We start from the raw sequence: 13,685 nt of genomic DNA, 5'->3' as shown, positions 1-13,685 counted from the left end.
AACGTTTTATTAACTGTGAGCACGTTTTATTTGCACTAACATAACCTCATTTATATATCATGTAGAGACAAGCTGAGGAGTAATATCTATCTATCTATCTATCTATCTATCTATCTATCTATCTATCTATCTATCTATATCTATAGAGATAGATAGATAGATAGATAGATAGATAGATAAAACGTTTTTAAAGGAATTTTAAAAGTGTAAAATATTATATGTTCAATGATTTAGGAGCATACACAGACATTAAATGAAAAAATTCTTACATGAAATTATTTCTTACATTTTCCTGGTGTATTTTAAGTGCATAAATAATGAAAGAATATTTTTTGTACTCTGGGTTTCTGGCAGCTATATACTTTGTTAAATTGACAAAATCAGAATTCAGACAACGGTTTTGTACAGTCCATGGTTTTGAAAGGGCTAAATCTTTGTTGATAAGAGATGAAAGACAGGCCTTTCCTCTGACATCAAAGATGCTTGCCCCTCAGAGAAATCACGTTATATCTGAACAGTATATGCACAGGAGCAGTTTTGTAAATCTAGATTTATGCCCACTTGCCCTTTTTAAAAGACATGTCTCATGAGCAGACTATGTTTTTGTGACATTTGTAAAGTTTAATTGCAATACCTGACATTTATCTTTACAACCCTACACAAGATTCAATCTCAATAAAAACAAAAACAAGGGATTATTTCCAGGCACTACAGTAGTGTATGAATGGATGTGGTGGTCCAGTGGTGTGTATGTGACCTCCTTACAGCTAAAAATGTGGATATCAGGGAGATTGTTGCCTACCGGATCCCAACCTGAGAGTCGGGATCCCCCCAGAAAGTCACTTTTTTGGATTATGTCTCTCATCTTTGCTTTTTTCTTGTTGCATACTTGGGTAGAACTATCTTTCCAGGCCTCTATATACTCGAAGTAATCAATCCCACAAGGTAAAAGTCAGACTTTGCCTGAAATGCTCACACCAGTAGAAATATGTGTCCTATAGGCTAATCAAGGGGTTGTGTGATGACTTTGCTTCATTTTCGAGGGTCTGAAGTTCCTAGGCAGAGTTTCTGACATCGTGACAGATCTTATGTCAGACATTAAAGTGTGCGTGTGCAAAGAAATCAATCCGGTTGTGTAAGTTGGCTCAGGTCATCCAGCCCGGCTACCATTGTCACAGTGTCCCTCGATTTACAAACGTCCAAAGAAGCAAAGGAAATGATACAGAGAGGTAATCTGGCTCCGCTTTGGTCGCAGTGATCCTGTTCTCCTCATTTGAAGGAGGACACAGATGAGAAGCTCAGAGTCTGAACCTGATTAAAAGAATGCTCTGTATGTGGAGGTGGATTCAGGCCTTAATTAAAAGACTGTGTGTGTGTGTGTGTGTGTGTGTGTGTGTGTGTGTGTGTGTGTGTGTGTGTGTGTGTGACTCAGCAGTTTGCAGTAATACCTTGTAAGCTCAGTTTCCAACACCATGAGCCTCAACTCAGTCCAACATGTGCATTAACACATCTCCTATCTTTCCTAAGAACAAACCTGTGTGTGTGTGTGTGTGTGTGTGTGTGTGTGTGTGTGTGTGTCCACTCTATCCAGACTCATCCCCTCTGCGTCTGATCACTTTGCAGACAAAGCTTGCTTTGGCTCTCAGTGGAAAGGCTGAGTTTCAGTCTTAACTTTGACAAGCTTGTCGGTCACCTCGGACTGAAATCAGAGAGGAAATCAGACGTCTGGACACATTTACAATGTGTGAATATAATCTGAGCAGCAGGGTAGCAGGTATACGGGCTCCTCTGTAACCTACCCCACCTCATCAACTACCGCTACACCACTGAATCTGAGCAGCTTATAAATTTACTTGTCAACACACATTTTTCACTTTTCCATTGTAGGGATTTATTTCGAACGTATTTAGTGGCCACAAATCAATTCTGTGAATAAAAAGCACAGTTTGTGAGAATGAAAGTCTGCTAAAGTCAATTTTGGATGAGGTATTGATGGTGCACAAGTAAAGGGACAGTCAGGAGATTTCTTCACTGTCAGTGGTTGAGAGGGGAGCACAGATAAAAGACATTTACTTTCATTTGAACATACAATGAAAAGCCACACAAGTTGCTTTTTGTATTTGCAGTATATCAGTCATTTTAACACTTGATCAGAAAAGCAATAACAGTTTATGTGATGAGTGTCAGTTTAAAGAATTGCTTAAAACCTTGCTAAAATTGTTTTAAACAAAGATGTGATATGAGATATTGTGTTGTTGGCTATATCATTTCACCACTTATGGCCATTTTCTATTTGTCTCCCACTCAGTTCAACAAGTATGGACAGTTTAATCCAATGAAATATTGTAATTATAATGATGGACAAGTTCAAATAATACAATAGTTGAGACGACGAAAAAAAATTACATGAATTTTTGACACACCTTTTTTTGCTTGGTTCGGTTTCCAGATGTCTTTTCATGGCAGTGTGGTATTTTGATGCCTCTGTGTGGTGAAAGGTGGGACTACATGCTCACAATGAAAACTACAACACATTAATGTAGTCACTGACTCTTTGATCATATTTTCCCAGGTTATCCCTTTCATTGTGAGTGGGTGGGGAGACTAAAACCTGTCCTGGTATACTGTGATATTTGAAGAAAAACATATCTTATATCATACGTAAAAAAATGATTTACTTTTGTCGCTGTCGTTAGAGTGTTCTTTTGCACAAATGCACTTGTTTCTCTACCAGAGGTAAAGGAAACTACTATTTACTGTATCTACTGTACATGGACCTCTAATGTATTCACTGTGTGCTTCTCCACTGAGAGTCAGTGAGAGTGACTTCATGATCTTAGTATGAGTTCACTTTCAGCCCTGGATATTCTGTCTGGTTATTGGGACCTAGAGCAAAAATGTCAGATGGTCCATTGTGCTGCATACAGAGGTGTTCTCTGGTAGGACTGGATCTACATGATTTGACATACCATAGTATGATTTTTTTTATGTCACACTATACGATGACTGATAATTTTTTTGAGATTCATGTCGTACAACACTATGACACTCTCCTCTGCTGCTGTCAGCTGTCATTTCAGACAAAATCATCACACCCTCTCCACCCCGTTCACCTCCAGCCATCGCATCCAGAGTCAAGGACAGCTCAACAAAGACTCATTCCTCGACTCATCCGGATCATTGGCACTTCTCCATCTTCTCATCTCATCTTCACCAGGTCTGCCACCACCAGCAGGCGCCCCCAGGGGGGTTCCCATCACCCTTCTGAAATCATACCATCTCCATGGGGTCTAATCACCAAAGCCTTTCCACATTTTAATTCCAACATGCCCATGTGAATAAATATTCTTTTGACAATAGAAAAATGAGTCTCTCCTGATTTAAATATTTATGACATACTATACTATGATGGGGTTTTTTTTTTTTTTTTACGTATTTATGACATACTATACTATGATGGTTTTTTTGTTTTTTTTTTTTACGTATTTATGACATACTATACTATGACTTTTTTTGACATATTCATGACATACTATACTATAATGTTTTTTCTAACGTATTTATGACATACTATACGATGGCTTTTTTTCTGACACATTTATGACATACTATACTATGATGTTTTTTTTCTGACACATTTACGACATACTATACTATAACCTTTTTTTGACATATTTATGACATACTATACTATGGCATTTTTTTCTGACGTATTTATGACATACTATACTATGATGCTTTTTTTCAGACACATTTACGACATACTATACTATGACGTTTTTTCTTACACATTCATGATATACTATGACATTTTTTTTTTACACATTTATGACATACTATACTATGATGTTTTTTCTGACATGTTTATGACATACTATACTATGACGTTTTTTCTGACGTATTTATGACATACTATACTATGATGCTTTTTTTTCAGACACATTTACGACATACTATACTATGACTTTTTTGACACATTTACGACATACTATACTATGACGTTTTTGACACATTTACGACATACTATACTATGACGTTTTTTCTGACGTATTTATGACATACTATACTATAACTTTTTATTGAAATATTTATGACATACTATACTATGACTATTTTTCAGGCATATTTATGACATACTATACTATGATGCTTTTTTTTCTGACACATTTACGACATACTATAATATAACCTTTTTTTGACATATTTATGACCTATTTATGATATACTATAATATGATGTTTTTTTCTGACATATTTATGACATACTATACTGTGACTTTTTTTTCTGATGTATTTATGACATACTATGGTGTTTTATTTTGACATATTTATGTCATACTATACTATGATGTTTTTTCTGACACATTTACGACATACTATAACTTTTTTTTTGACATATTTATGACATACTATACCATGGTGTTTTATTTTGACATATTTATGTCATACTATAATATGGTGTTTTTTTCTGACCTATTTATGACATACTATACTATGATGTTTTTTCTGACGTATTTATGACATACAACGATGCTTTTTCTGACATATTTATAACATACTATACTATGGCGTTTTTTTCTGACATATTTATGACATACTATACTATGATTCTTTTTTTCTGAAAGATTTACGGCATACTATACTATAACTTTTTTTTGGACATATTTATGACATGCTATACTATGGCGTTTTTTCTGACCTATTTATGACATACTATACTATGATGTTTTTTCTGACATATTTATGACATACTATACTATGGCATTTTTTCTGACACATTTATGACATACTATACTATGACGTTTTTTTCTGATGTATTTATGACATACTATACTATGACTTTTTTTGACATATTCATGACATACTATACTATAATGTTTTTTCTAACGTATTTATGACATACTATACGATGGCTTTTTTTCTGACACATTTATGACATACTATACTATACTATACTATGACTTTTTTTGACATATTTATGACATACTATACTATGATTTTTTTTTATATATATTTATGACATACTGTACCTTAACGTTTTTTCTAACATATTTATGACAACCTATATGATGGCTTTTTTTCTGACACATTTATGACATACTATACTATGACGTTTTTTCTAACGTATTTATGACATACTATACTATGACGTATTTTCTGATGTATTTATGACATATTTCACCATGATTTGTTAAAATGACAGTCTATACTATGACAATTTTTATAGTGTTTTTTACGGTATACTTTTTTTCTTATGGTAGTCAAGTATTTCATTTTCATGGCATTCTTATGGCATGCTACACTAGCCGTAACTAGGGGCATCATATTTTCTCAAATTGACTCAAACGTCCACTCAACAATGGATTGATTAGATCTGGCGGTCAGTGGTCAAAGGTCATTGTGACCTTGCATCTATCTGATTTTTGTGAACGCATAATCTCCAGAATGCCTGGAATACCACTTGGACTCAAGGATGAACTAACTGTAATTTGGTAGTCAAAGGTCAAGATCACTGTAACCTCACAAGACATGTTTTTGGCCATAACTGATGAATTCATACACTAATTATGACATTTCACACATACTTCTAATAAAATAAATGATGAAGTGATGACATTTTATGTCCAAAAGGTCAAAGGTCAACTTCACTGTGACATCATAATGTTCTGCAAAAACAATTTTCTGTCCTTAACTCACCGTCAATACTCAGTCAAGGGGAAACATTTGGTCAGATACTGAACTGGTGACACTATTCTTGGGTGTCCGTGTTGAAACTCTATCAGTTGTATAGAGCATCTGTGCCAATGGGTTGAAGATGTAGGTGAAGCATCCATGTTTTAGAATATGCAGCTTCTGTGCAGCAATGTTTTTATGGCAAACAATGTTGTTGTTTTTTTTGTAAAATGATATACTATGATTTTTAATGACAATTTCATTGCACACTATGCTTCTATGTTTTTTTTTTTAAATTACATTTTTAGGGCATACTACACTATGATGTTATGTTATGACACTGTTATGTTTTTTTTTTAATAAGATTTGTTATTGCAAACTATGCTATGTTTTTTTAATGTAATACTATACTCTGATTTATTTCTGAGTTTTATGGCACACTATACTATGATTTTTTTATGACATACCATGACATGTTTTATGACATTTTTTATAACACACTTTACTCTGACTACTTTTTCCTAATGAGCTCCAATACCTCAGAATGGTAAAAAAAAAAAAAAAGACGGCCTTAATGTATACGGAAAGGGTCTAAAAAGACATTAAATGTATCTTCAGGATTGCTGCATATACCCTCTTCTGTGAAGGTGTACAGTGCAGTCTGTAGGTATTTCAAACAATGGCACATTTTCCTTTACTTTGGCTTCACTCCAAGATCTGAAATGAAACAATGACAAACGGATACAGCAAGTGCTGACTTCCCAGCTTTAAGAGTCCTGCAGGGTGTTCATATCTGTTACTAGGTGCAGAGCGCAGGACTCGTAACCCTTTGATACATTGTCCTGTCATTTTTATATGCAGTTTCCACACCGTTTAACCCAATCTGGATGTAAACACCCTCATGTGAAACGTGAAAGTCAGCACTTTACCCTCCTCGTCACTGTTTTATTTAAACTCCAATATGCGGCAGCCAACAAAACAAACATTTGCAGACTGCAGTGTACTGTGGCTGACAGTGGAGGTTAAAAAATGATACATGTTGGGTTCCTGTGCCGGCAGTGGGTGGTGCTACACTCACGCCACAGACCTGCAGACATACTGATGTTACAAAACCAGCAGTTACTACAGATTCGAGATAGTTACAGGATACTGAACTTAATTTTCTTATTTGATTGCTTAACCATATGCAGAAAAGAGTCCGTCTTAGATGTTTATTACAGAGTACAGAAGCATACATGATGCAGATGTGGAGATAGGATGTGTTGTTCAATACAGATGAAGTCATGACAATGTAATAACATTAACAGCCTTAAGGGTTTTAGCAAATGCTCACAATGTGATAATGACACATTTTCTTTATATTGACTGTGAATTGGATGGTTCAATGTTTAAATGACTCTGTGCCTATGTGGAAGACGTGATTGACCTTGAAGATCTTGACCTTAACAAAATATTATAATGCACCATTATGTTAAAATACACAAACATGCAATACTACAGTTTCACACAGTATGACAACAACTGATGACAACTATAAACATCAGGAGCAAGACACTCCTTTTCAGGTCTGATGTGCTTTTTAAAGCAGAGCAAACTCATTCATTCTCCCGAATACTGTTCATTAACAGTATTTTATTTTCTATTTTACAACTTCCAGGCCTTTAAAAAGAAATTTCATTCTGTAAAATAAGTTTAAGTTTGACCCAGAGTGGTGAGTGACATGATATACTGTTGCTACATAACAAGATATAACACGTAAATAAGTGTGTGATGAAAATTTAAGTGCACAATATGTGTGTTTGCTCCTTAGGTGCAGCCTGGCTGTCCCAGAGCTGTGATGAGGTCCTGCAGTGGCTCAGTGTCCTCCGGGTCCAACAGGCCGTGCTGTCGGCAGAAGAGCGTGAGGTGCGTGAAGAGTGTGTTGAGGTGCGGGTGCAGGCCCAGGGCCAGTGTCTCTCTATAGTGAGACCAATATATGTGAGCCAGAGTCCTGAAAAACAGCAAATACACCTTCTGGACCAGAAAGACGAAGCCTGTCGGAAACACTGAACCTGGAAAAGACGAGAGAAATGATGGCTTTGGGAATGTGGAAGATGATGCAGAACAATGCAACATGAATGATGTGCCTTTTACCTGCTTTTGTGGGGAACACATCTTCATCAGTCAGTAGCTCCTGAATGTATGACATGGCATAGTCAAAGTAAAGTGGGGCAGAGCACTTCAGCTTCCTGCCGTGGTCATCGGTCCAAACATAAACCCTGAAAACACCAAAACACACACACACATGGTCACTAAGATGCTCAATGCAGAGTGATTCATGTTCCATGGTCCAAAATGGACTTTCAACATCATGACTTGAGTTCAGGAATTGGACAGGTGACACTTATAAAGTATCTCCTTCTCTTTTATAATTGTTTGGCAGACTAGAAAGCAATTAATGATGACCAACTTGTTCCTGTGCCTTTCATAGAGGTGCTGCTGCTACAAGGCAAACAGGGCTGTAACTGTGAAAGACAGAGAAGCTGTCTATATTCCATCTTCAAGGATCAATTTTTTTTTTTTTTTTTTAAGATTTTTTTTTGCCTTTAATGGACAGGACAGTTAAGTGTGAAAGGGGGAGAGAGAGGGGATGACATGCAGCAAAGGGCCACAGGCTGGACTCGAACCCAGGCCACTGCGGCAACAGCCTTGTACATGGGGCGCCTGCTCTACCACTAAGCCACCGACGCCCCCAAGGATCAATTTTTGCCAAGTCTCACACACACACACACAAAAAAAATGTTGAAGCTTTGACTCTCAAGGATCATGAAATTTCTACCACCATCCCACTCACTGATTCATAGGTGCAGATTTTGGGGGTGTGTGCATCTGTCTTCCCAAATAAAAACACGATTTTTATTTTTGATAAAATCAAAGACATTTACACCAAAAATTCATGCAGAACAAGTCACAAGAACGCAGGAAATTCAGTGTTTGATGCTAGAAATATTCTGACAAAGGATGCTCACCCCCCTTTCATATGTGTCAAACATAAGCTCTTGCACCTTATTATGATTGCACTCATATAACATCAGACTCACAATAGTCAGTCTTGAAAAGTAGCAAAACTGATGCAGCAGAACTAGAGACACTGTCTTTTTCATTCTGAACACTCTTTCCTTAGTGGTGCCTACATTTCCCACAACGCAACACAACCACTACCACTTCAGTCATTGATTCAGGCTTTTATGCTAGTTGAAGCTAATTTAGCCTTAAGCTTCTAGGAACAACCAAAGATGGTTTCGGTAACCTCACTCAATACCTCTAGATTTTTTTTAGGTTCAAACTTGTAGTTTTTGGCCACAAGATGCTGACTCAAGTGACATCACTTGAGGAAATGTATTAGATATGACACAGCTGTTTTATCTGTGTTTTCTCAAAAGCCCAGAATCTTTTAAGTTTTTAAAATATCTCCAACTTTGTATAATTCGGATAACAATACAGTATATGTTCATGTCGTTTATCCTACTATGCTATTCCATAGAGACATCTAATATCATTAAGCAAATGTTCCTCTGTTAACCTAAAATTCAGTTTAGAGTGCTGAAGACCACATTTACTTGGCACTGTTTGAGGACCCTTGATTAGAGCAGCTCAGATTCTTATGACATGGAATCAAAGTAATCAATGTCAAACATTCTGTGAACTGCACTCTAGCATAGCATTACAAAAATAGGTTTCAAGGTTAGTAAAGTTATGCCGCATTCGTACCCTACCTATGTTAATAAACTTTAAAATAGTTAGATCAGATAATTTTTTTTAGCTCTTTTTAGTTCTCTCTTGGGTTGATGGCAGCATGGCGGTACAGTGGTTAGCACTGTCGCCTCACAGGAAGAGGGCTCCTGGTTCAAACACAGGGTGGGGGAGCCCTTCTGTGCGGAGTTTGCATGTTCTCCTCGTGGCAACGTGGGTTTTAAATGGCGACTCTTAATTGGCCATAGGTGTGAGTGTGAGCATGAACTGTTGTCTCTCTCTATGTGTCAGCCCTGTGATAGTCTGGTGACCTGTGCAGGTTGTACCCTGCCTCTTACCCAGTGTCAGCTGGGATAGGCTCCAGCCCCCTCACAACCCCCAACAGGATGAGTGGTTATGGAAATGAATGATGATGAATGATGAAGACAGTTGGAGAACAATTAGATGCAAAACAGGATGTACACATTTTAGGCATTGTATTATCTGAAATGGTTTGGAAAATAATGTGTATAGCTGCTGTAAATGGGAAACAAAATCCTAGGTGGAGCATGCCCCCAGAACCCCTCTAGGTTTGAGCTAAGCCCAAATGTTTACAGCAGCTGGCTCTGCCCCTGCTTCATACAACTTTTTTCCCACATAATCCAGAAGTACTTCCTTCTGTGCAGAGTTTGCATGTTCTCCCACTGTCAGAGTGGGTTTTCTCTGGGTGCTCTGGCTTCCTCCTACAGTCCAAAGACATGTAGGTAAATTGGTGACTCTAAATTGTTCGTAATGTGGTGTGAATGCGAGCATGAATGGTTGTCTGTCTCTTTGTGTCAGCCCTGTGATAGTCTGGTGACCTGTCCAGGGTGTACCCTGCCTCTCGCCCAATGTCAGCTGGGATGGGCTCCAGCCCTGTGCGACCTCTAACAGGATAAGCGGTTACGGAAAATGAATGAGTAGTGCTTCCCATTTTCCCTTGTGAACTAGGGAAGTGCTGTAGAATTGTATTTGTGCTCCTGAAAGCATTGAGAACTAAGTTTAACAGCAATTTGCCTTTTAGGAAAAACCTCCCAGTAACTCAGGATAATCCACAAACTAAACAGTCAACAGTTTTCATGGTTGTGGGATGATAGCTTTAGTAGAAAGTAGCTTATATAAAAATGGTCCGCTGTGGATATCTCAGAACCTCTGCAAATTTTAAAGTATCTGCATGATAAGATATCACTAAGACAGAGTGAGGAAATATGAGCTGTATAAAGCTCAGTCAGTAACTTACGTGTTGCCTGGTCCACAGGCAGTGGGGCAGGTACTGGGAGTGCAGAACTCAGACAGTGCACTAGAGAACAGGTTTATGTGCTTGAAAAATGCCACCGCTGAAAGAAATCAAACAGAAGAAATATATGTGTGTATTCTTAAGTCTGTTTTTTGCATTGTGTGCGAGGATAAGGAACAGGAGACAAGGAGTACAAACAGTCAAAAAAAATCTGCTGTGCTTAAAGGGTGTCTACTCACTGTTGCTGGCGAGCCACTCTGCCTTGTCGACACCAGGCGGCAGCGACGTGAGGGCAAACATGTCTGTGTGTGTGATCTGCTGGCACACATACTGCTGCTGCAGATATGGACGCTCCTCCAGATTATTGTTATTAATTCCCCTTGGGGGGCGAAGAGAGAGCAGAGTTAATGAAGCAGAGGCAGAAAGGGAAAGACGAAGAGACAGAAAATATCGCTGTGTAAAACAATCGATAGGTCAGTGGATTAATTACTCCTGCTGCAGTCAGGAGATAACACGTTTTACACTCTCTGATGCTCTCTCATCTGTCTTGCCCTCTGTGGCCCGGCAGTGCGCACACATGCAGACACATAGAAGCAGTGCTGTAACTGCAGAGCTAAAAGTCCAATAAACCAGCAGTTAATTTAATGAAGGCAGTCAATTCAGAGCCAGAGTAATTACTGTTAATGAAGCTCACTGCTGCAGTGGTCAGTGCTACAAAGTAAACAACTGAGAGGACACTGTGCATGGTAATGTACAGAGCTGAGTGCTGAGGACGCCTGGCTGCCCCACATTAGTTCACATACATGCTATTAACTGCTATAATCAGTCACACGGGACTGACGGCTTGGGAACCTGTGATAACTTTACAGTGTGAGTGCAGGAAATGAATGATGTTGTTTGCGAATGCCAACGTGTTCTGGAAAGTCGAACTTGGCAGCATGATTTGACTTTATGCAAACAAGGAGGTGACGCAGGTAGTGTGCTGTGATGATGACGGGGCTCTGCTCTGTCTTTTCTGTCGTTTGATAGCTTGAATGTTGTTTTTTAAAGATGGCAGTTTGGATTAAAGTGAATATTTCAAAGCGTAGTGGAATCGGGCAGCTGCCACAGTCAGTTTTTAGATGTGTACACACACACAGTAGCAGCAGCTGAGTTTCCTCGGTGTGACCTTGTCTACTGTGATAAGGGAAACACAGTGCTCTCTATGGGGTTTCACTCCCCCCATGGTGTAAATGAGTGTGTGTGTGTGTGTGTGTGGGCAAGGAGAACTTAGTTTAATGGTTTAAACAGCAGGTCTTTGTCCAAACTAAAGGTCAGGAGAGGTAGAGAGGGTGGACTAGTGACAGAGAGGAATGTAAACATTAGCAGTACAAAGGTACAGTAGCACAAATTGAAGCCTAACTTCTCCAACGTTCACAGGAACTTGCTTTGTTAACATCCTGTTCTGGTCCAGCTTCATGGTATTAACTCAATTACCGCCTCTTGGCTACCAGTTGTCAGCAGATCACAAACACAATGAACCCGGAGCTACTTGTACTGTTGTGTTTGTGTGTAAACACACTCCTGTGTGACCCTGCTCTCCCGCTCTCGGCCATCTGTTTACCTTTACCTCAGCCGTGAGGGTGAAATAAACAGTCCTCTTCAGTGGCAGCCAGCTGGCTTTAAAAGATTCATCCTCAGGCAAATATCTGCAGAGAAACTGTGCTCAAGAAACACATGCAGTCTTTCCTTGTCTTGGTTCAAACTACTTCACAACATGTGTTCCCGCTGTTGGAGGAATCCACCTTCACTGATGCCATCACACAAATATGTAACACACTCACACACACACTACTTTATCTGGAAAGCATTCCTGAGTAAACCATGTGTGTCCCGCTTTCTAGTAATGTTTCCTCCACAGTATCCATTACTAAAACAACATCTTTTTCCTGTGTGTTAGTTTATGTTCTTTCAGGGTGCGAGAAGTGACTCTGGAAAGATGCAGCAAATGCAAAACTTCCAAACAGGAAACTGAAACATGAGTTTAAGAGAAAAGAAACACAACTTACAGTTTGTCACTGCTGATGTCAGATGGCTGAAGACTCTTGCTGTCTGCCTTCGTAGCCGAGGGGTAGCTATGGCAACCCCCCATGGCGCAGAGCTAAGAGCAGAGCTGTTGGTCGTGCCAGCCCCACTTTTCCATCCCAAACCTACTAACCCACACACTCTTTACTGCACACTACATACAGGCAGCATATGGCAGCAGCTGCTCCAGCACAAACATCTCTCAGTTCACAAATGAATCCATACAGCTGACAAAACACATAACACAAAGTTTTCCAAAACACACACACACACAAAAACTAGTCCAGGAGTTGAGGATTGCCTCCTGTGCGGAAAGTGAAGCTCTCTGCCGCTCCAGTGATCCAGTGTCAGTGAGTATATGTCTCCTTTGTCTGGAGTCCCACACCCCACAAGCTCCTCCTCTCCCAGCTCTGAGCGGACAGGCAGGTTTCTCCACAACCCATTAAAGTACAAAACACAACTCCGCCTTCTTCTCCTTTTTTCACCCACTGCATACACACTCTCTTCTCCACATGTATGCTCTCACTACAGACTGCTGGTGCTGATGACACACTAAAGGTGTATTTTTTTTTGCTCTGTGGAAGTGGTAAGAGTTGGAAAAGAAGACAGGGAGAGGAGTAGAAAGCTGGAGCAGCAGCAGGTGTGTTCACTGTCTGCGCTTCACTTGTAAACTATAGAGGAATGGGATGACATGCATGATGTATGCGAGCCAAGGAATGACAACACACGCCCTCAGTAAAAGGGCCATGATATATAGATAGGACTCCTCCAGGCTGAACAGTGAATATGAGAAGTGTATGAACACAAAAGAGGGGTCTCCAGCTCGTCTGCTACTGTTACATGAACTCAGTTCAACTCACAGCACAGTTGTTATGGTTTTATATTTTTTTATTTTTGTTTTTTTTTTTGTTTTCAGTTTAGTTTAGAGTCCGTTTAAAGTGTGTTTGCTTGTTTCAGTTAAG

The 13,685-nt window shown here is 39.0% G+C and overlaps 1 protein-coding gene across 1 annotated transcript; it reads right to left on the bottom strand.

Moving 5' to 3' along the window:
- Positions 1–6,827: 6,827 nt before the first annotated feature.
- Positions 6,828–13,130, bottom strand: LOC125888130 (MOB kinase activator 2). Its single transcript, XM_049575368.1, has 5 exons — positions 12,708–13,130; positions 10,899–11,038; positions 10,663–10,759; positions 7,806–7,930; positions 6,828–7,723 (listed from the first exon to the last, which is right to left on the bottom strand). Exons 1-5 carry the CDS (start codon positions 12,788–12,790, stop codon positions 7,479–7,481), a joined length of 690 nt encoding a protein of 229 aa, XP_049431325.1. The 5' UTR covers positions 12,791–13,130; the 3' UTR covers positions 6,828–7,478.
- Between the last annotated feature and the right edge of the window lie 555 nt (positions 13,131–13,685).

The sequence above is a fragment of the Epinephelus fuscoguttatus genome, linkage group LG4 (assembly GCF_011397635.1).
Source record: "Epinephelus fuscoguttatus linkage group LG4, E.fuscoguttatus.final_Chr_v1".
In the NCBI taxonomy this organism is placed as follows: domain Eukaryota; kingdom Metazoa; phylum Chordata; class Actinopteri; order Perciformes; family Serranidae; genus Epinephelus; species Epinephelus fuscoguttatus.
This window is presented reverse-complemented; position numbering and strand designations above follow the sequence as displayed.

Excerpts from the sequence above, each read along its gene's own strand:
- LOC125888130 (XM_049575368.1), bottom strand. The coding sequence starts at position 12,790 with ATGGGGGGTTGCCATAGCTACCCCTCGGCTACGAAGGCAGACAGCAAG. Across the intron at positions 7,931-10,662 it reads GCCTGTGGACCAGGCAACAC|GGTTTATGTTTGGACCGATG; the intron begins GTAAGTTACTGA and ends TGGTGTTTTCAG. Across the intron at positions 7,724-7,805 it reads TGTGTTCCCCACAAAAGCAG|GTTCAGTGTTTCCGACAGGC; the intron begins GTAAAAGGCACA and ends CGTCTTTTCCAG.